The sequence below is a fragment of the Epinephelus moara genome, chromosome 6 (genome assembly GCF_006386435.1).
Source record: "Epinephelus moara isolate mb chromosome 6, YSFRI_EMoa_1.0, whole genome shotgun sequence".
Classification (NCBI taxonomy): domain Eukaryota; kingdom Metazoa; phylum Chordata; class Actinopteri; order Perciformes; family Serranidae; genus Epinephelus; species Epinephelus moara.
In genome coordinates this window covers 927,481-950,985 of record NC_065511.1, presented here as the reverse complement: position 1 = coordinate 950,985, position 23,505 = coordinate 927,481, and the positions used below count along the sequence as shown (strand labels likewise).

Genomic DNA, 23,505 nt, shown 5'->3' with positions numbered 1-23,505 from the left:
GTGACAGTGAACTAAAACCCTTTGGCGTGAGTATGAAACAAGACATTAGATGACGTAATTTTGGGGTTTGGCCGAGACAGACCGACATTTTTCAACATTTTAACACATTTTTCGATGAAATGATTAGTCGACTAATCGAAGAAATAATCGATAGATTAGTCGACACTGAAAATAATCGTTAGTGGCAGCCCTAAATGCAATAAAAAATACTTATATGCATTCATGCTTGGGCACTGTTATTTACGTGACAACACCTGAACAGAACACACACGCACATTGGCTGTTTGTTTCTACTGCTCCCCTCGCTGGAAGCGGACCTCCTGCCGCCCGCTCCCGCCTCAAACACGGAGGTCTCCCTCTCCGGGGCACCCACGGTGCACGCCCGGCCTGTTAAATAGCCTGTAACCATAACAACTGTGTGACACAAACTCAGTGCTTGGGTTCTTACAGAAATCGTTTTTTTTTTTTTGTTGTTGTTTTTTTACAATCTAGGAACCGTTTGCAGGAACCGTTACTCCAAATGTGATGGAACCGGTTCTGGAACCGGAACTTTGGACCCGGTTCCAAAAAAGAACCGGATCCGGATCCCAACCCTAGTCAGAGTTGTTTTTTCTCTTTTTTTTCTCCAAGATAAACCAGTGTCATACACACTGGTTCAGAAGTGTGACATTTTGGCTGGTCTTCACTTCTTCGAAGGCCTGATGAGGGTTAATGCTAGCTTATAAGGTTTAGGTTAGGGTAAGGGTTCGGTGTAGGCATTTAACTTTGATGGTTAAGGTGAGAGCAAGGGGCCATGGAATGCATAATGACAAAGATAGATGTACAGGGTTGTGTGTGTGTGTGTGTGTGTGTGTGTGTGTGTGTGTGTGTGTGTGTGTGTGTGTGTGTGTTTCCGTTGCATAAAGTCTGTATGGCCCATTGCTTCTGCCAGGGTTTACGGCAAGCCTTTTTTTTTTTTTTTTTTTTTCCAGAATTCAGGCCATATAGAACAACTACTGGATGTATAGCCATATAACAGTCTGGTGTGATGTGATATGGTGTACACTCTGAAGAGTCAGGGACGCACTCTGTACAGCCTCAGTGGATAAATAGATCTGTCCATAATTAAAATCCTAAAATCTGGTCTGCATATTTTAAGTTTATATTTAAGTTGTCTTGGCAACGACTCTCATTGGTCACACAATACTAGGCTATTTAATGTGCTATTAATGAATTTATTTATTCATTTGGGATATTTCCAGTTGGAATTTTGAATGTTGATATTTTCATCTGCCAGACTATTATATCCACTTTATTCCCAGTCCCCATGATACCTTGTGTGAATTATAGGCATGGCTTCTGGTGCTGAACCGAAATCGCCTTTCTCCAGTGGTAACGATATGCTAACAGTACGCCAATCCTTTTTACTAGAGCGATTGGGAGATAAAACCAAAGACATATATACAGTACATATACCACATTGACTGTGGAGGGGCGTGCCTAAAGCGCCGCCATTATGGTACAGGGCTAGCAGAGGCGGTAGTGCACTTACATCTACGGAGGTAAGAGGTATTCCACAATCTCAAAGTAGAATTATTCAGAGAGTTTTCGACCGATTTCCAAACTGTTTGATTTGTTAAAAATGTCACACATGTAGCTATGACACAGGATGTTTGGATATTTTAAAAATGCCAGTTTTACTACCCAAATACAAATTCTACTTAATGTTTTCAGCAGACAATCCCACGTATTACACAGCTGCTTACTAGTGAAATAACTAATTTGAGACATAATTTTGGTTAAAATGCAATGTCATTTCATCTATAAGCTGCCTCTGGTCTGAAAAAAAAACAGACCTTAGACTGCAGTGATTGACCAGTTAGAAGATTAATGATAGATATTGGATGTATTTAATATGTACACACAAACAAATAACAGCATGTGATGGATACTGTAAGATCCTGCAGACTGACAGTCTGCTGTTCACAAAGGGTAGAGACAGCTGATTTTATACCTGCAGTAATAATAATAATAATAATAATGAGAGTGATAGTAAAAATAATAATAATGATAATAATAATAAAATGATAATGATAATAGCAATATAATTATAATGATAGTGCTAATAATAATAATAATAATGATAATAAATTGATAATGATAATAGCAATATAGTTATAATGATAACATGTGCTTACAGGAACAATCCCCTTTTTTCATGGTGCATGTTCAACATTGTTGTTGAAGCTACAAATTTATAGTTGCTTAGTCTGGGTGGTAGTAATGTTACATACATGGACAGTGCAAAATGTACCAGAGCTTAGCAAAAACATTTTAGAAAATACTAATTCTAGAGTTATTTAAATATCCGTTAAAAACAAAGCTGTATTTGCTAAAAGGCGAATTACTTTGGAAAATGGAGTGTTGTTGGAGGTTAGCAAGACTAGTGTTGTTTCCTGTTTTGTTGATCATCTCAATAAGTAAAAGGAAAACATAAATACGCTTCAGAATGACAGAGAATAAGCATATTTCTCAGAATGTTGAACTATTACATTTCTATAGTAACTTTTAAAAAAGAAATTTGATTACCTTAAAACTTCAATTAATAGCCTGGGCTATTTTCTTAAATCACTGAAATCAACAGGCCTATATTTGACAGGCCTTTACTTCCTTTCACACAAAACTGCTCAGCTGTTTTTTTATAAAAAACAACAACTTTTGAGTCTTTTGATCTGAGGACACCTTATTTACAGGGTAATCAAGGAATGGACACATAATTTGATGTGGTTAACAACCGGGTTTTATACATCTGAAAAACTTCTATTAAAAAAATGATCTGTCTAGCAACCAGACCAGGCATCTAATTGAAACAGACATTTGTTTTTCAAAATGTTTAGCCACACTGGGCTAGTAAAAGGGACTAGGTATTTAATTGGGACTAGGCTTTTAATTGAAGTCTTACGGTATCCATTGAAATTCTGTTTCTATGGGATTATCACAAATCAGTATTATACATCGCATCTGATTGACCTTGTACTGGGTCTCTAAACTCAACTCAACATGTGACATTTGCATCGTGTTTTGTACAGAGACTGTATGTAAAGATACATATACAGTCTGTAGTTTTGTAAATAAAGTTTTCAGATTTGGGTTTTTATTTAACTTTCAGATACACATTCAACATACATGAATATAACCATAATTAGAACCACATACCATCAAACACTAGTTTACCGCTACAATTAGTCAAAAAACACATTTTATTGGGGACCCGCTTAAACTAGCTCCAGTGGGTCCAGAGGAATCACTAGACTGTAAACCGGTCAATATCACTGCATTTCATTTCTTTAAATTCAGCGTGCACAGGTTGTTTATTGTCTGGGGCCTATGTTAGCAGTGTGAACCTAAAAACTGTATACTTAAGTATTTGTTTATCTATTGCAAGTCATATTGTCATAACAGTATTTTACAACATTATCACAGATATCGCATGTTTTCATGTAGCTCTAATCCATATTATGATGATATTGTTTCATATTGTAAGATAAGATAAGATAAGATAAGATATACTTTATTGATCCCCAGAGGGGAAATTCAGGTATCACAGCAGCACAAGACAAAAAGACAGTAAAAAGAATAAGATGAAAGAGAAAAAAATAAAAAAAATAATGATCAATAAATAAAAAATAAACAAAATAAAATTGCTACATCAAGATGAATAATTATAGTAATAATAATAGTGATAGTAATAATTATGTATTATGATAATTATGTATTATGATAATTGTGTAGAGAGAACTTGGAGAAAGTGAAATTATATCTAGTCCACATCACAACTAGTGTTTGTATCTAGCATAGTGTTATTTCTCCATTCTCACTCAAAATAAATGTTTGTAATATTTGTGTATGGTTTGATCATGCACGCTGTGGCAAAAGAAAACACATGGATTCAGATTATGTTTCTGTTTGATTTCCTCTGCCTCAGATATCTGGAGTCTGGGTGTGATCCTGTTCATGTTGGTATGTGGCCAGCCACCGTTCCAGGAAGCTAACGACAGTGAGACGCTCACCATGATCATGGACTGTAAATACACTGTACCGGCCCACGTCTCCTGTGCCTGCAAAGAGTGAGTGATACATACACAGTAGGCTTGGGAGATATGATGGGATTGTTGCTCAAAACGATAATGGTTGGTAATGACAATGGTCATCACTTGTTCAAGATAACACAAGGGCATTCAATTATGCAAGGCCTGTTTTGAATTTTGCACTATATTCAGTCTCTCTCCTTCTCTTTTGCTCTTGCTTTCTCTATGCTTCAGCCATACAAATAGAATGAACAGAAAAGACATAGAACGATTTAATGTGGTCATTTTACTCGTACAAAAGAAAATATTCATTATTGTTTGTTGTTATGTTGACAACATGTCAATGGGGCCGTATAGTGTGTCACGGTCACTAGTTTGAGAACTCTGATTTGGTCTGTTTTTACACCCATTTTCCCCATGAAACAGAAAAATACAAATGTACACCAATCACGAACACTAATATTAGCTTAATTACCTTGTTGATGTAACCTAAAACACACTTTATTCAAAGTCCACAGAAACTAAATAAAACTCACTAAAACCATCTTAAGTAGTCTTTAGTTATCTAGTTAGTCCACCATTCCAACAATCACCAACTGTGGTTTGTTTACAGTAAGTCTTTAATTCATTTAGTTAAATGTGAAAACATGCTGATCTGCATGCTGTTTGTGCCTGCATGCTCATCCTCTCAGCTGTCCACTGAGCAGCGGCTCTCACTTGTTCTTCTGAGGCAGCTACAGTCAGGAATGGGTACTGAAACCGACGTTTTGATGTAATTTATTAACATGCTTTCATGTTGCTCGAGTTGACAACAATTGCTGCTTTACAATAAAAGCTTTTACATAACAAAATAATGGGGTCTTTTATTGTTAAGAATCTGAAAATGAAATGTGTTTATAACTGAATTATCGGAACTTTGTTAGCACCATTTCTTTGATAAAAACAAGTCTAATACTGCAGGGAGAAAGAGTAAAAGCAGAAACAGCCACAATGAAATGTTAGATGAAGAGCTGCAGACAACCCAGCTCACTTTCAACAGGTGAACTTCTTTTACCTGCCCTGCTGTGTGATGGAAAAACACTTGCAGCAGATTTAGACGCGTTCATTCATTTGTAATGTAGATGCAAATCCCTGCCATGCTGGGCTGACGTGCCAAGTCAAACCAAGCCAAGCCAAGCCAAGCCAGCATGTTAACATACATGGTGCACTGTGCGATTCTCTCTTCAATTACCTTTTTTTTTTTGTTTGTTTTTTTGGACGATTATATCATACATCGTTGTTTTTCTTAAAGATATTTTGTCAGAAGGGGAATTTCAATATCACCCAACCCTAATACACAGCTTTCACACAACAGGACCACTGACCTGCTCTTTCTATTCTGTTTTTTAATAGGTACTATTGGAAATAAATGTGATACAGATTTTGGTCACATTTTTACAATTAGACATTATTGGTGTTCGCTGCTGTGTCTGCAGTCTGGCTCACTTACCACAATATCCCTCTGTGTATTAGTTGGTGTATCCCAGCTTTCTTCTGTGTCTAGCTTATAGTCAACACATTATATCTGAAGTGTGGGGACCAGCAAACCACATTAACCTGATATGGTCTGTTTCCTGTAGCCAGGGGTGTTGACCTGTAACCATACTAGAGTTATTGGTTTGCACAGGACACTTGATCACATGTAGTTTGGTGCAGGGTAAGAAAATAAAAAAAATACTTGGTGGGCACGTTTTGCCCCCACTGTCTAAAAAAACTGGGGTATTTATAAAATTCTGGGGGCACTTTAAAGAAGTAGGCTAATTACTGCATAAATTTACTGTTTTTAATGTGAAATGGACCCTAGATTAACGTGCATCTTGTCCCAGTCTGAGTTCATAAAAAGCATAATATTGCTATCCCAGAGACAAGTGTGCAGTCATCTGTATATGTGAGAGAAAGCAGGATGCAACTCTAACTATTCAGACTTTTTTTTAGCTCTTTATAGCCTTTGTATATCATGGTTCCCACCATCATGGGATCCCTGGAAAAGTTATGGAATGTGAAAAAGTGTTTTCCAGGCCTGGAAAAGGTTTGGAATTAACACAGTGTTTTGGAAAAGTTTTGAATATGTATTGTTTTTGCTGTTGTTTTAAAATATGTTTATAATATCCCAAAATATGTCTAACGAAATGTCAGTAGTATCACATGATGATGATGATGATGAATTAATTGAGTAATTGGATAAGAAATACTGCATGTTTTCATTGAATTACTTTAGCTTTATATAAGGACAATAGAAATATCTATTATATTATCTATATATTGTCTCTGAAATGAGAGAAAGTAGCAACAAATTTGTTTCCTTTTTTGAAAGTCAGGCCTGTCACGCAAATGACCAATTTCACACGCACTCACGTTGCGCCGCTATTTCTCACACTTTCAAAAATAATCAGTGTTGGGCAGTAGATCACTACAAGTAGCATGTTACAAATATAACAACATTCTCAGTAGCGTGGTGGTAATGTCACTATTTTCTGAGTCTAATAGATTTTATAGTTAATTAATTGACTGAGTAGCGCAGTTACAAGCTCTTTTTCCCAGGAAAAGCTCTGAAATGCAGTGGACTGTTTCTCTGTGGAGGTCTGAATAAAAGTAAGGATAATAAAACTGAGGATAAGTAATGCGATTGACGGGGCATCGGTGGTTCAGTGGATATAGCAGGTGCCCCATGTACAAGGCTGTTGCCGCAGCGGCCCAGCTTCGATTCCAGCCTGTGGCCTTTGCTGCATGTCATTCCCTCTCTCTCCCCTTCACTCTGAGCTTTCCTATCAATTAAAGGCAAAAATGCTCACAAGAATATCTTAAAAAAATTTTTTTTTAAAAAGTAATGTGATTGACACCAGCGCCATATAGACAGAAGGGTTGCCACCCATCCCGTATATTATGGGATTGTCCCATATTGAAAAATAAAATGTACTGTCCATTACTGATACAATATGGGATGCATTTTGTCCAGTATTTTTGTGCACACAATACAGCATAGACTATGTTTTCACATGTTGGGAATGTCATGAGAAATATTTTAAAAAAAAAAGAGTTTCACAAGACATAGCGGAGTAAAATTAAATCAGAATTTGCGGAGGAGAATGTCACATAATGGCAGGTCTGTCACTCAGCATCATCGTTGCCATGGTTATGGAGACTCGATCACTGACCTGTTGGCTGCTTGATAAAGTTATCTGAAGGTCCCTTTACAGCTGGATGTTAAACTTATGGAGCTTATGGATTTATAAAGCCTCATGTGTGTCATTGTAGAGCTGGGCGCACAAGCACAAGCTTTGTTTACTCTCCCACAGTGAGACATAACTGGATGCAGTAACACCCATAAATCAGTTTGTATATTGATATCTGTGCCTGATCCCTCACTCATTAGAGCTGTCGATTAAAAATACGGCAGAGAAGAAATGCAGTTTTACAGACTGCCTTGCACCAGCGTGGTTCTCCGACATAACAGCTGTCATTACACGCAACCATTATGCGCGGCTGTGGCTATTAATAGCGCCTGTGCCACTAATTCATCATACGTAGGCCTACCTGCAAACCATTATCATGGTGATATTTCAGTCATCATTATAAAACGTCAGACAGATTATTGACGATTAATTTAAAGCTTTACAGCGTAAGTAATGTAAGCGGGTTGTGTAACAGCAATAAACATCCCCATAAAACATAGTGGCTGTATAGTTGTACTGGATTTAACAAAGCATTGAGGCAAATCATTTGCCCTGCCCTGTTTTTTACAAATTGCATTTACAGTTTGTGTAGGAACATTGAAGGATATTTCTATTTCTCCTAGTATGTAGGTAGTTGTGTATGTATTTTTAGACTACAACATTTTGACCACAGGATAGTACCTAGTCTATGAGGTGACACTGGTCAGGTGATGCTAGTCAGGTGTTTTCAGGTTAGAGGTGAACAGGAAGTTTTGTAGGTGGCGGGAGCACGCGGCTCTTACCATGAGCATAATCAGACAGCAAACACAATGGAATCACAATCAAGTAAGTAAGTTAAACAGCATCCCTTAGGATCACTTATATCACTTAGATCACTATAATCATTATTCCAATAAGTGGGAACATCACCCAGGGATACATTACTATTTGGACATGCATTCACTGGATATGGGTCAAGAACATTTTTTTTTTTTTACGTATGAAAGTGACTATGTTGGAACATATTAAGTAAACTGAAGGTCACAACTGTTCAATTTTTATTATCAAATTACGCAGTTCTGTCCATGTTTTCCTCATGGTGGAAATCATAGGGTCCTACAGCATAGTCAGTATAATACCGCATGTTCAACCACATTGGAACATTCTTGTGTGTGCCTCATATCTGTAAAAGTATATTGTGGGCTGTTGAGCCACAGCAGGGACAAAATGTTGTCTTAGATCAGCCCGGTGGCTAAAGAAGGACACGATTAATATGCAGATTGTGGAAGCATTATAACAAGGGCTGTCAACCGATTCATTTTTATAATTGCTAAATTTTGATAGTTAATCGCAATTTTTAGTGCATGGTTAAAATTTGTTATTTTGCATTTCAAACCAGTTTTGAAGTCCATATTAACAAGATGAAGCAGTTCTTACCAGAGTGTCTTAATTGGGAATCAAATGACTACTTTTAGATTTATTTATTTCAAATCAGTGCTCCGCTGCTACAACAGTGTGGTCTGAAACCATGACTTAGAGGCAGAAGATGTGAAATACAGTGGCTTTTTTGTTGTTGATTTTTTTAACACTGCTGCAGTTCAGAAAGTGCAGTTACTCCAATGTAATTTTGATCACATACTGACATCTAGTGATCCCCGATTAATGCAACAGCATTTTCATTTTTCAGGAGTTCAGTTTAGTTTCTTTCTCTGACTCATACATGTCCTGTGTGCATGAAACTATAGGGATGCACAGTATTGGATTTGTGCCAATATCGATATATCCATATATTGTGGAAAATTATGCCACTTTCAGAAAAATGATAATTCACAGCCTTTTAGTTGTCTAAGGTTGTTTTACTTTGTGGGGGGTTAATAAATTTGTAAAACAGAGTTTACTTAGTAGTAGTTAATTTGCTTGTGAGGCTGTCAGCCTATCACAGGGTCAAAGAAGAAGGAAAGGGTCAGACCTAGCAACCCTGAAAAGACGTTGGAGACATGGAGGCGAGCAGCCAACAGCAGGAAAAAGTATTAAATAGTGAGCTGACAAGAAGTGACTGTGAACTTGGGAGCCTGCAGAGTGTGGGGCTTTTGTTCAGTGACTGTGAATAGCCCCTTTTCCACCAACATTTCCAGGAACTTTTATTTCCAGGAATTTATTTACCTGGGTAAAAGAACTCCTGGTAATCTGTGTGGTTTGCGTTTCCACCGCATCTCAAAGTTCCGTAAAATGTATTCAAATCAGACTGATGACGTAGATGATTCGGCGTGTGCCCTACATTTGGCTCCGCCAGCTTGTTGGCTGGTAACATGGTAACATTAGTGCTGGTAGAGAACAGAGCGGCTGTTTGTCTCAGCCACCAGCTAAGTTTAAAAGTATTTTACAATAAGTGTCAAACTAAGTTAGTCTACATTAGGGCTGTGCGATTGCCTCTAAATTTCATATTGTGGTTTGTCATTGCTCTAGATTGCCAATACACAATTAAATCGCCAAGGGGGGGGGTTACGGCCTTGGCACGTGTCTTACGTCGATCACTACCAAGTTATTTTAATATTTTGCATCACATGCAAAAGTGAGCGTCTCCGGCTTGTCTGCACTGACAAGCCGGAGATGTGTTGCTCCTCCTCACTTCAAGTCGCTGTCATTAACTTTTAACCTGCAAAGGCGGCAGTGCCGCAACATTGTAGGAATTTATGAAAGCCCTTGTGAACATTTCAATAGTTACACATTAAAACAATATTTATTTGCAATTACTCTACTGAACGACCCGGAAGCATGAGCAAACGGGCTGTGTCACTTCAGATCAAAGAGATGCGCCCTGTCACTGTCAGCGCAGGGCTGACAGGGCACCCTCCACTGAGAAGAGAGAGAGGAGAGGAGATGGATTGTAGGTCTGTTTGTAAACAGGGCTTCTCTGACAGTCATGTATTTCCCCAAAAAACATCTCTTAATGCACGGTAGAGCGCCGTTTTTTTTTTTGTTTTTTCTTTTTCTTTTTCAAAATCGCAGAATCATTGATATCCAGCAAATCGCCTGTTTGATTGCGTCATCAAAACATGCCGCTATTATTCGGCCTTGCTTTTCACTTTTTTTTTTACAATTTTCGGCCGAATATATTCGGTTACCGAATATTCGGTGCATCCCTAAGATCAATGGATCATTACACCCCTACTAATGAATCAACTCATCTGAGATAAGCAGATTCTTTTCCCAGAAGGTTTGTACAATAAAAACAGATGCATACAAAATACATAAAAACAGATTCTTAGGATTTCAGAATTGGAAGTCTTCAACACAATTATTTGTAGTTTTCTGATGAAACTCTATCTCAACAGCATTTGATGCTACGCAGGCCTCTGAAGCCTGACCCAGGCACTGGAACATGGCAGTAGCACACTCATTTATTCCAGCCCTTGCAGACCAATTAGCTTTAGTAGCTGGCAGAATCTAAAATTTTCAAGCAATATTATCAGCCCAGCTGCAGAGAACCACCATTCAACTACACATGAAAACACGTTTTACACTGAAAAACGAGTGAGGCAATTAGGCTAATAGATTAGCTGTTGAATAATTAATCATGCTTGTTATAACATCACACTCTTAATTTTATACTAATTAATTCTGAGCCAGGGTAATTTTTGAAGCAGTGTAGATGGACAGCAACAACTTTCTAACTAACTAAAACTGATGTTGACAAAAGTTTTTCTTTGGGGACATAATTTACAGTTGAAAAAAGGTAATAAATCACATTTTATCGCAATACTCAGCACATTGCAACATATTTAAAATCCCAATAATATTGTATCGTGACTCAGTATCATGACAATATTTTATTATGGATCCTTTGATGAATCCCAACCTTAACTATGAGGTCTTTAGGATATAATGGTGCCTGACCATTTAGGGCTTTGTAGGTGAGGAGACAGATTTAAATTCCACTTCAGGTTATTTGGAGCCAGCACAGAGAAGCTGATATGTAAGAAATATGATCTCTGTTCCTAGTTCCTGTCAGTGCACACGCCACAGCATTCTGAAACAACTGGAATGTCTTCAGACACTTATTGAAAGAGTCTGATAATGAGGAATTATAGTAGCCCAGCCTAGAAGTAAGAAACGTGTGGACTAGTGTTCTTTTTGAGACAGGGTGTGCCTGATTTTTGCTGTTATTCTTTAAATTGATGGGTAGTCATTGAACCATCTTGGTAGTAGATTTTTTGTCATTAGTGTGCAGATTGTCTCCTCTATCTCCCCTCCACTGTTGCTGCTGGTACTGGCTGTAGTCCTTAGGGAGCCTGGCTCGCTCTGACTAATCCCCAGCATGACTGACAGACAGTAGAGCACCGCTCTACCCAGTCTGTTATCCTGTAGCCTCCATCCCATGGTCTCTCACACTTAAGCACAAATGCACTAGGGGATTGGTTAAAGTTGAAAAAAAAATCCACTTAAGCCAAAATGGTTTGAAAAGCACCTGCGTGGTTGCACAGGTTTCTCAGCTTTACTCTATATGTGTGAATATGTAGGTGGATGTGTATATTTGTGTGCATCTGTCATAGACCTATATCAGACCTTATAAAGACCTTATGTAGCTTTTTGTTTATTTTATTCCCCTTGTCACTAAAATCATTCAAGTATAGTGCTACTGTAAATGTGGTCCAAATCAACCTAGTGTCATGGGTCAGCAGAGACAGCACCTACTGCACAAGGTCTTGACAGTCCAGACTATTTTAGTGAAGATAGATTTGTAGGTGTTAGATACATTCATGAAGATCTTTTTCATTAAAGCTAGTTATCTGCACTGTTTCTTTGCCACGTGTTGCTTCTGTTTTTTTCCTCTTTGTCAGTTTATGTCATATGCAACATGTACAGCCTCAGTTTGCCTGTTTGTCTGCCTTATTATGCAGATGACAAAGATGGCTTCCTTGTGGGTGCATAATGCCTTTTTCCCTGTATTAATTTTAGTCTTCTCACTAGATTCAATATCCCAACTAATCCTATTAAACTGCAATCTCAGCTTTCAACAATGTCATCTGTGTTGAATTTAAGCTCCCAGCTGTAGTTTAACATCCTCAGCTCTATCAAAGCAAATGTCTTGCACCATCTGTCACTGTGCATACACCATATATTAAATACTGGGATCTGCTGTTCTTGACACAATGTGAGTTATTCCAACAAAGCAGGTTAGGTTGTGCCTGATCATCAAGTCCTGGTTCAGCAGACTGCTGAAATATTAGCTCCACTGCAGAAAGTTTCCACCCAAGGAGACTGATGTCAGATTCACTGAGCCTCTTGCAAATGAATGTCTGGTCTGTAAATGTTTTCAGTTTAAGAAGGGTATATTACTACAGATGCCCTGAGCCATTCCTAAGGCTTGGTTTTCCCACCAGAGGCACAGCAGCCTTTAGTGCTGATCATAACGTGTAACCAAATTGGATAATGCTGGGGGTGACGTTGAGTGACACTACAGAGTGGTAACTATAGAAAAAGAGGCAGCTGTATCAGAGCCAAAGCGGTACATTTCATTACTTAGTTTATTGGCAATCAGATTTTAAAAGATCTGTTAATCATACAACCCCAATCCTGAGCGTTTGGATGCTGTGTAAAACGTAAATAAAAACAGAATGCAATGATTTGCATAATCTTATTGATCTATATTCAACTGTATACAGTACAAAGACAAGATGTTTAATGTTCAAACAGATGAACTTTATTGTTTTCGTTTTCGTAAAATGTAAACCTGAGTTTGATGACTTCAACACGACGACAAAGTTGGGATAGGGGAAACAAAAAACTGGGAAAATTGTGTAATTCTCAAAAAACACCTGTCAGGTTAACAGGTTAATTGGTAACAGGTGACGGTATCATTAAGTGGTATGGCTCAGTTGTTCACAAGGCTCAGTTGATTACAAACAAGGATGGTCACTTTGTGAAAAACTGCATGGGCAAACAGTCCAACAGTTTAAGAACAACCTTTCCCAAAGCACTATTGCAAGGAATTTAAAAGATTTCACCATCTACAATCCATGATATCATTGAAAGATTCAGAGAATGTGGAGAAATATCTGCATGTAGGGGACAAGGCTGAAAAACAATATTGGATGCCTGTGACCTTTGACCCCTCAAGCTGAACTGCATTAAAAATGCATCTACAAATGTATGCCCTTTATCAACAACAAGAAACGTCATCAACTTCTCTGGGCCTGAGCTCATCTGAGATGGATTGACACAAAGTAGAAAAGTGTGCTGTGGTCTGAAGAGACCACATTTCAGATTGTTTTTGGAAATAATGGACATTCAAAGCCAGCATCTGTGAAGATATAGGGGTGTGTTAGTGCCTATGGCATCATGGATAACTTGCACATGTGTTGTGAAGGCTTTGTTAATGCTGAAATTATAGGTTTTACAGCAACATATGCTGCCATCCAGACAACGTCTTTTTCAGGGACATCCCTGCTTATTCTAGCAAGACAACGAGACACATTCTGCATGTGTTCCAACAGAATGGCTTTGTAGTAAAAGAGTGCAGCGACTAGACTGACCTGCCTGCAGTCCAGACCTGTGTCCCACTGAAAACTTGTGGTGCATTATGAAGTGCAAAATGCAGCAATGGAGGACCCGCACTGTTGAGCAGTTGAAGTCATATATCAAGCAAGAATGGGAAAGAATTTTATTTTCAAAACTTCAACAATTGGTATTCTCAGTTCCCAAATAGTTACTTGGTAAAAGAAAATATCATGTCGCACAGTGGTAAACATGCTCCTGTCTCAACTTCTTTGTAGAGATGTTGCAGGCATTGAGTTCAGAACAAATGCATATTTAATAAAGAATAATAATAGTAAGTTTTATGAGTTTGAACGTAAAATATCTTCTCTTTGGACTGCATTCAATTGAACATAGATCGAACATGATTTACAAATCATTGCATGCTGTTCTTATTTACATTTTACACATGTCTCAACTTTTTTGGAACTAAGGTTGTAAAAATGTTGAATATAGCAGGCGATAATCAGCCAGGTCAATAACTGGTCAACCCCCATTTTAAATATAACATGCGGGCAACAGCTCTCCTACACTCCAAAGCAAGGCAAATGCTCAAGGATCAGTAATCAAGCTGCCAGCATCAACCAAAACCAAATGTCTGTTGCAGACCACATCCCTTGTCACACTTAAATCAGTGAAACCGATAATATGTACTCATTTTACAGGAATTCTGTTTCTTGTGGATTCAGATTAATTTGAGGTTTGTGCTCTTTCTCCTTTATCTCTTCTCTCCTCCTATCCCTTTTACTGTCTTCTCGTCATGGCTTTAGTCTGATAGACCGTATGCTTCAGAGGGATCCTAAGCGACGGGCCTCCCTGGAGGAGATTGAAAGCCATGCCTGGCTGCAGGGGGTAGACCCTTCCCCAGCCACCAAGTACAATACTCCCTTGGTCTCCCACAAGAACCTGTCTGAGGAGGAACACAACAGCATCATCCAGCGCATGGTGCTTGGAGACATCGCTGACCGAGAGGCCATAGTGGAGTAAGTTGTGCTGTCTGTGTTTCTCTCTGGTGTACAAAAGACATGTTCTCATTCATGTGCACAAGAATGTAATGTTGTTTGTTATTTGTAGTTAGATAATAGATGTTTATTAATGAAAGTTTTAGTGATTATTGGTCTTTATCGCTGAAGTTAGATTAACTCTACTGTATTTTAAAGAGCAGTTGCCTATGATTATTTGTGTATATTTTGTTGTAATAACAGCTGGTTGTGAAGGTCAGTGCTCAAATTCAGCCCTTCACTGTTCAACTTAGAAATGTGCAATAGTTATTAAATATTGACCTTTATAACTGAGCACCTATTTTTGTGACTGCATTCACAGTTTGGCTTTTGGCCCTTAATTCTAGGGTGGTACCCCATTTTTATTCATGTTAATAAATAATGATATCAATATTGATACTTTTTTTTGGTTTGTTTGTTTGTTTTTAAAGATTGTTTTTTTTTTGGGCCTTTTTGCCTTTAATGGACAGGACAGATTGAAATGGGGTGAGAGAGAGTGGGGGTTGACATGCAGCAAAGGGTTGGAAGCCGGAGTCGAACCTGCGACCGCTGCAGCGAGGCATTGCCTCTGTACATGGGGCGCCGGCACTATCCACTACGCTGCCGACACCCCTTGATACATATTTTTGATTTATGCTAAAAAGCAACCCTATGCCTACCAGATCCCAGCAAAACAGAGAGATCAGCTGCTGATTTCAGAGTCATGATCTTAAGTTCACACTTAATCAGCCTTGTTTCACAGTTGTTTTACAGTTTACTTATATCTTATATCTTTTACCTGTGGTGTGATGGAAATAAACACACACACATGCAGTATGACTGAATGATTAATCCAGTTCAGATCATAATAAAAGAATGCAACTTTCAGATCCCAAAAGCATCAATGATGTTGCTGGGTATGCATCCTGTGTCCCTGATGCATTAAGATCTGAGGGACGCAGTAAACTCACTATTGATCCGTCCTGAAGACGCACCCATTAAAACTCTGTGGCAATCATTGGCGTTGCGAGACTCTACTAGTTCACAAAGTAGCCTATTTCTCATGTCACAGAAGGCACTGATAGTGAAACTTGTGTTATAGTTGTTTTTATAATACTGTCTGATATGTGTCGGTGCTTTTGCTCCAGTGTGCTGCACAGATCCAATACCTGCCCGTCTGCCATCATCCCCGGCTCTCTGAGGCTCCGTATGCTACAGCACGGAGTTCCAGTGGACCACCAGTACAAAATAACCTTCAATTTTTAGACATTACAATATACCTGAATTCACGTATAACAGCAGATGCTACTCACTCATAACGATGATGACCTGATGGTGCTTTACTGTCCAAGGGATACCCTGTGTGTTGAAAAAAAGATAATTACCGCAGACATTTTCCTGCCCTGTATATTGTATATATCGCACAAGATGACAAGATCCTGTTTGTTCATAAGGGTTAGAATTAAAATTAGAATTAAAAAGAAAAAAGGGCACATTGCATACAGTATTAAAAAAATTAAGCACACTGCAAAAACCACACAGCACATGATATAAAAGAGGTAGTTATAAAGTGCCAGAGCCAATAAATATAAAGTGCCAGAATCAGCTACTTGCCCAGTCCATAGAAGTTATTGCACAAGTCCCAGTAGTTATTGCCTTGTAGAAATAAAATACAGTGAGAGTGTTGTTGTGAGAGTGCAATATGACTGTTCACTTTGTATGTTGATTAAGGTGTGAATGGCCTTAGGAAAGAAGCTGTCTCAAGTGAAAGGAAAACATAAAACTCTTTTATGAAGATTATCTTTTAAACTGTTAAACCATTAAATTTATACAGTATCTTATTTTAACTGTTAGGGTTTATCACATATTACAGTCCTGGCACAATTGATGTAGGCCTACATGATGGGTTGATGATTTTGGTGCTTGCTATACTCAAGATGTGACATTTGCATGTTTTGTTTTTCAACATACATGAATATAACCATAATTAGAACCATATAACATTCAACACCAATTTAACTGTACAATTTGTCAAAAAAAAAAAAAGAAAAGAAAAAGAAAAACAGAACTTTTATTGGCGACCCACTCAGATGAACACCAGTGGGTCCTGGGACTTACTGCATTGAAAACATATCAACATCACTGACGCATTGATGTATCGCTACGCAATCAACCACAGACTCAGAAACAGCTGGCCCTGTGGGCCTCGTGCACACACGCTACCCTTTGCTCCAAGTGGCATATAGAAATGAGAGAAGATGGAGAAAACAACTTGCACTAGCTTTGATGCTCACCGTATTAATGAGTGAAAATAGCCAAGGCTGGGTTAAAGTGCATTCCACATGTTTACATATTTTATGCACATACATTGTTGTAAGATTAGGGTAATGTGTGTATAGTGAGTATGTGGTGGAGTGAAAGACAGGAGAGTGACAGTGGATGAGCTCAGAGCACACAGGTGTTGGTGATAGGAGCAGAGTAAACTCAAACAGTTAAGTTGTTAGGTGGTAGTAAATGTACATTGTAGGTTTCAGTTTGTCCATGAATAAAAACTGCAGCTCCTCAAAACCCAAGTGAAGTCCCTGTACCGTGCTTCTCAAAATTCTCTGCTGATTACACTGAAGAGGGTTTGGCTTTGAGTTTTCTAGATATAGATGGCAAATCACACAAACCTGAAGTCTGTGTTACCCAAATTCCACAAAAACATCCACATGGGAACACAGAATGGAAAAACACTGGCCCAGGTTTACAGTAACTTCACAGGTGTCTACAAAGTTCGCCCAGCCCCCCACCTCGGACAGTCAGACCACTTGGCTCTGTTCTTAACACCTACATACCAACATTGTTTTGCCTCTCTTTAGCAAAACAAAGAGCCAGGTCAGGACCCTTCAGATCTGGTCGGAGGAGACTGAGGCAGCACTACAGGACTGCTTTGAGGACACAAGGTGGGAGCTCTTTGATCAGGGAGACACAGAGCAATACACCTCCACAGTACTGGATTACATCAGGTTCTGTGTTGAGAGCTCCACCAAAACCAAACACATCAGAGTGTCTCAAGACCAAAAGCCCTGGTTCAACAGCACTGTCTAAACCCTAATGAAAGCCAGGAACGCAGCGCTGCAATCAGGTGGCAGGATGGCCTACAGGAGATCCATGGTGGATTTGAGAAGGGGGATTACTGCTGCCAAGAGAAAATATAAAATGCAAATTGAAAAGCATTTCAAGGACAATAACAATCGCAGTATGTGGCAGGGGAACTACAAACAAAACCCCTGCCCACCCTCTACAGTTGACCCCTCCCTCCCTGATCAGCTGAACACCTTCTTCTCCTGGGCCTGGACCATCACCTCTGCAGCTGGATTAAGGACTTCATCTCCAACAGACCACAGCACATGAGACTAGGAGACCTCATCTCCTCTAACACCATCCTCAACACCGGCACCCCCCAAGGCTATGTTCTCAGTACACTCTTATACTCACTTTTCACACACGACTGCACTCCCATTCATAACACAAACTACACATACAAGTTCGCAGATGACATAGCCGTGGTGGGGTTAATAACCAACAATGATGAGGCAGCCTACAGAGAGAAGATCCAGGCCCTGACATCCTGGTGTCAGAACAATGACTTGCTCCTCAACTCCAACAAGACACAGGGGCTCGTCATTGACTTCCGGAGACACAAGGACACAACACATGCCAGTCTGGTGATCACTGGGGAAGAGGTGGAACAGGTGGGGAGCTTCAAGTACCTTGGTGTTCATCTCTCAGGGGACCTGACATGAGGAATGAACACCAGAGAAGTGGTGATGAAGGCCCAGCAGAGACTCTTCCTGCGGTCCCTCAGGAAAAACTGGGCTTCCACAGAAACTCCTCACCAACTTCTACCAGTGCACCATAGAAAGTCATCAAAGCTGCATTGAAGGTCATTGGTGCCCCTCTTCCATCCTTGTAACAAATCTACTCTGCCCAGCTGAGAAACAGAGCCGAAAAGATCACCCGTGTCTACCCTATGAGACAGAAAATTGGGCACCTCGGATCAACTCGCCAATCCGGCTCTGTGTGTATAAACGCTTGCAGCTTGCCAGCAAAACGGCCCAACATTAGCGGAAAATCTGGCATTGTAAAAGGGGGCAATGTCTTTTTGACACCCTCCCCTCTGGCAGGCTCAGGGTCATGAGGGCACGGACAGAAAGACTTAAAAACAGCTTCTTCCCCAAAGCTGTACAATACAATATACTTTATTGTCCCACTAAGGGAAATTTGTCTTGGACTCAGCAACTGTGCCATAAATGCCTTGACAACTCTAAGGCCAACAAATAATACATCAATAGCCATTCCATCCCAACAACAATTACATGACAGTATTGCACATATCCCATAACATTGCACATAACACATACATACGCCATGCATACATAACACATGCTATAAGATCACCATAATTAAAGCACTGTAAAAATTATTGCACAATCTTCCGTCTCAAGCAGAATTGTTTAAAAGTTTGATGGAGAAGCTGTAAAAGCTCTGCTGAAAGCATGAGCTGGACATTTTGCACCTCAGACAAACAGACAGACAGACAGAGCATCAAAGGGCATGGGACTGGGTGGGGAGTTTAGAGTTGGGTTGTGCAATTTGGTGGATTGTTTGTGTGTGTGTGGGTTAAGTGTGTGAGAGAGAGCGAGAGAGAGAGAGAGAGAGAGAGAGAGAAACATAATGATAATAAATAAACAAATAAAATAATAGTAAATGGAAAAAAAAGAAAAAAATACAGTGATATATTCTGTGAACTTTGTGTAAGGGAGGTGAGAGAGAGAGAGCAGAAAAAATAGATAAACAAACAAATTGTAATGGAAATGAGGGGAGGGTGTAATCAAGTCTAAGAATGAGCAACGGAATCATGTCTAATGTCACTGGATATGACTGTGTATTGGGGGACTACATAGAAAGAGGGATAAGGGGCGGCAATAGAATAAATGAAAAATGAATAGGTTCAATTTATGACAACAATAATAACAATCACAACAGAATAAACAGTAATAATAATAATAATAATAATGATAATAATAAGGGGGGAAATAGGAGAAAATTACATTCAAGACAGTAAACAAATAAATAAATGAAAATTAAAAGTGTTTGTATGTATGGTTGGGTTTATTGTGGTGTTTAGAAGATGGTTATCATGGCGGGGACCTGTGGTCATGTACGTGGCTTTGGTTTATTGGTTAGTATTGTTTGGGATTAAGATGAATTAGAAATGATTTCCAAGATCATTAAAGACCGATATATGGTTTGTTTTCTGAGCAGTTATTCTTTCTATTGAAAAGTATTCAGAAAGATAGTTGAGCCAGTGATTGATGTGTGTGGACTTTTTTGATTTCCAGTTTTGCAAGATTACTTTCTTGGCCATAGTTAGAGAGATGAGTAATGAGTTTTTGTGATTAGTTTTGAGGGCTACTTGTGTGATATCTCCTAGGAGGTAGAGTGATGGGGACAATGGGATTCTGCAGCCGCAAATGGTGGTGAGTTTCTCAGTGACTGCTGTCCAGAAGGAGTGAACTGGTTGACAGACCCAAGTGGCATTGTAGCAGACAGCCTGAAAACTGCAGCAGGCTGCACCTTTTTTCTGTGTTGAGGAGGATTTGGTTAGTGGGTGTGACAGCAGAGGAGTGGGTGTGAAGGTAAAGGTGGGGTCTGATTAAAAGGTGCATACACCTTTCATGTGTGAGAGGAAGCACAAAGCCAGTGTGGAGGAGAGTGGCATGAGCAGAGGAGTTTTTGAGCCACACAAAAGCATTTTCGGCACGCAACTCATTCTCTTTTTGACTGATCATTACAAGCTCTTTGAGGTGAGTTCTCCCTTCTTAGAGGATCTTCGGAATGACAGTGTGACCATGAAGGATTGTTGATTGTTCGGATTGTGATTGTTGTTGTAGTGGAGCGGAGGATTCAGGAGCTGGAAACTGCTGAGTTTTACTCCAGTGCAGAAAATCATCAGGAGCAGGTTTAATTATTTTTTTTTTACCTTTTTTTTCTCACCTGATGTCTGACCCTGGATCACTCATGGAAATGCTAAATTATGTGGTAACTCTTTGGAATGTTCATGCTAGTCAAAGGCTCTCCTCAAATCTGTCGTCACTCATTCAACTCACACTCATACAATAAATATATCCATAGGTGTCATATAAGGCCTAGGCTGCTCCCCTGAAACCTAATTGGCTGGCTTAATTGCTTGTGTGGCGCCCAGCTAATTTAATTAATCACAATTAATCATTGCAATAGTAAATTTTGTTCTTTTAGGCCTTAAGTTACGCTACAGCATGTAGATAATCATCTGTGCTACCCAGTGTGCATTGTGAGCAGGTGTCTGTCAGCCAATCCCATTTTAAACATTTTCCTCTGAGTGATGTGGGTTCTATGGATGGTTTTATATTGTATAAGTTGTAAATTTGTGTTTGTGGTCATAGAGAAGATGTTGTTATTGATTTGTATCCAGAAGTTGGGGTTGGGAGAGAGAGCCAGGTCATTTTCCCATCTTGTGGTTGGGAGTGTTACGCAGGTGTCTGAGATGGATATAAGTTTATAAAGTTTTGAGGTGATTTATTTATTTATTTTATTTTATTTTTTTTGAGTTTGGGATTTTCATAGTCTCACTGGTTAGTCTGGATGGCTGTAGTGTGTTGTTGGTGATGTTAATTTTGGATTTAATTATAGATTTTAATTGTTGGTAGTGGAGGAACTGGTCTCCCAACCCTGTACTCCTGTATTAATGTGTTGAGAGATATGAATTGATTATTTTGAAACTGGTGATGGAGATGGGTGATTCCTTTTTGATGCCATGATGGAAAGTAAATAGGGGTGTTGAGAAGCTGGAAGTCTGGGTTGTGCCAAATTGGAGTGTATCTACAAGGTGCAAGTGATGATTTGGTGATTTTGTTGGTTTCCCAGCAGGCTGTCAGAGTTGTGTGAATTGTGGTATTCTTACAGTAATTCAGTTTTTTGAATGATTATGGTAGGAAGGGGAGGTCTGTGATTGAGGTTGTTTTGCATTGATTCTGTTCCAAGTCTAGCCAGGGAATGTTGTTATTGTGCTTTTGCATCCATTTAAATACATATTACAATTGGTTTGACAGGAAGTAGTGGAGAAAGTTTGGTGCTTCTAAGCCGCCTTGTGATTTTCTATTTTGTAATGTTGAAAGTGAGATTCTGTTTTTTTATTGTTCCAATAAAACTGAGTTGTTATTGAGTCTAGTGTTTTAAACCATTTGTCGGTGGGGGTGGTGGTTATCATTGAGAACAAGTAATTAATCTGAGGAAGGGTTTTCATCTTGACTGTAGCTATTCATCCTATGAGAGTGAGTGGGAGCTTGGTCCAGCGTTTGAAATGGTCTTCTATTTTTTTTGGAGCAATGGGGTGTAATTGAGGTTGAATAACTCTGACAGCCTGGAGGAAATATTAATGCCTAAATATTTTATATTGCCAGTGTGAAGTGGAAGGGGGAGATTTTGGGCTGCAGAATCCCAGGTGTGTTCAGACAGAGGTAGTACGGTTGATTTATTCCAGTTTATTATGTAGTGTGAGATTGTAGAGAAATTGTTAATGATATTGAAAGTTTCCTGTAGTGACGCGGATAGATTCTGTAGATATTATAATAAATCATCTGCATATAAACTAATTTTGTTTTGTAAACTGGCATCCTGTATCCCTTTTGATTTTATTGTTTTGACGTATTGCTAATGCGAGTGGTTTGATTAAAATGGCAATGAGGGATGGAGAGATTGGGCATCCTTGTCAGGTTCCTTGGTGAAGTGTGACGTTTAGTGAAGCGACCCCATTTGTGATTATTGTGGCCCTAGGTGAGGTGTACAGTGTTCTGATCCAGTGGATGAACGACTCTCCAAAACCGAACTTGTGTAGGGTGCTAAATAGACATTTCCAGTTTACTTTGTCAAATTCTTCTTCTGCGTCTAATGATAGAATTATGGGTTTGTTTTGTTTTTGTTGTGATATGTTGATCAAGTTAAAAAGACTACGGATGTTATCTGAAGCATGTCTGTTTTTGGTTAAGCCTGTAGGGCTGTAGTCAACCAAAGAAAATCTTGGTCGACTAAAGTCTTACATAATCTTCATCTAATTGATTAGTCGTGGGAAAAAAAATAAAATCTGCACGCTATTTTTACTTATGCGGCAATGTGTCTGTGTCACTCTGCAGTTACACATCCAAAACGCTAGTTGGCGGTGGAGGACTGTGTTAACTGCTGTAAAGTTTAGTTGATTCAAAACACACATTAAACATAGCTTAATAGGGACAATTTCAAACACAAGTACACAAATCAGCTTCACTATAAATCGCAGAATTGACAGACAAACACTTGTCTTTATCTGAACACTTTTCCCCACCAATACAACATGCTAACGTTATTAGCACACGTCTATGACATTTTACATTGTATAAATTAGCCTAGCAACTAACGTTAGCGATCTTTCCTTGTCTCATATGAAGCCAGGGACAACAGCAACATTTAACAAAGGTAACGGCACATAATTTGACTCCATTACAACTCACAAGATTCACCGACAAAACAACTGTCTTATACTAAACACGTTTTCCAAGCAAATACAACATGCTAACGTTATTAGCGCCAGCCTATGGCATTTTACATTGTATAAATTAGCCTAGTAGCTAGCGATCTTCCCCTTGTCTCATATAAAGCCAGGGACAACAG

The 23,505-nt window shown here is 39.0% G+C and overlaps 1 protein-coding gene across 1 annotated transcript in view; it reads left to right on the top strand.

Annotated features, from left to right (window-relative positions):
• The window catches only part of snrka (SNF related kinase a), a 97,982-nt gene that overhangs the window by 34,823 nt on the left and 39,654 nt on the right, over positions 1-23,505 (top strand). Inside the window, exons 3-4 of the mRNA XM_050045775.1 lie at positions 3,965-4,106; positions 14,566-14,778. Coding sequence (XP_049901732.1) covers positions 3,965-4,106; positions 14,566-14,778 — 355 coding nt within the window. The remainder of the gene's footprint in view (positions 1-3,964; positions 4,107-14,565; positions 14,779-23,505) is intronic.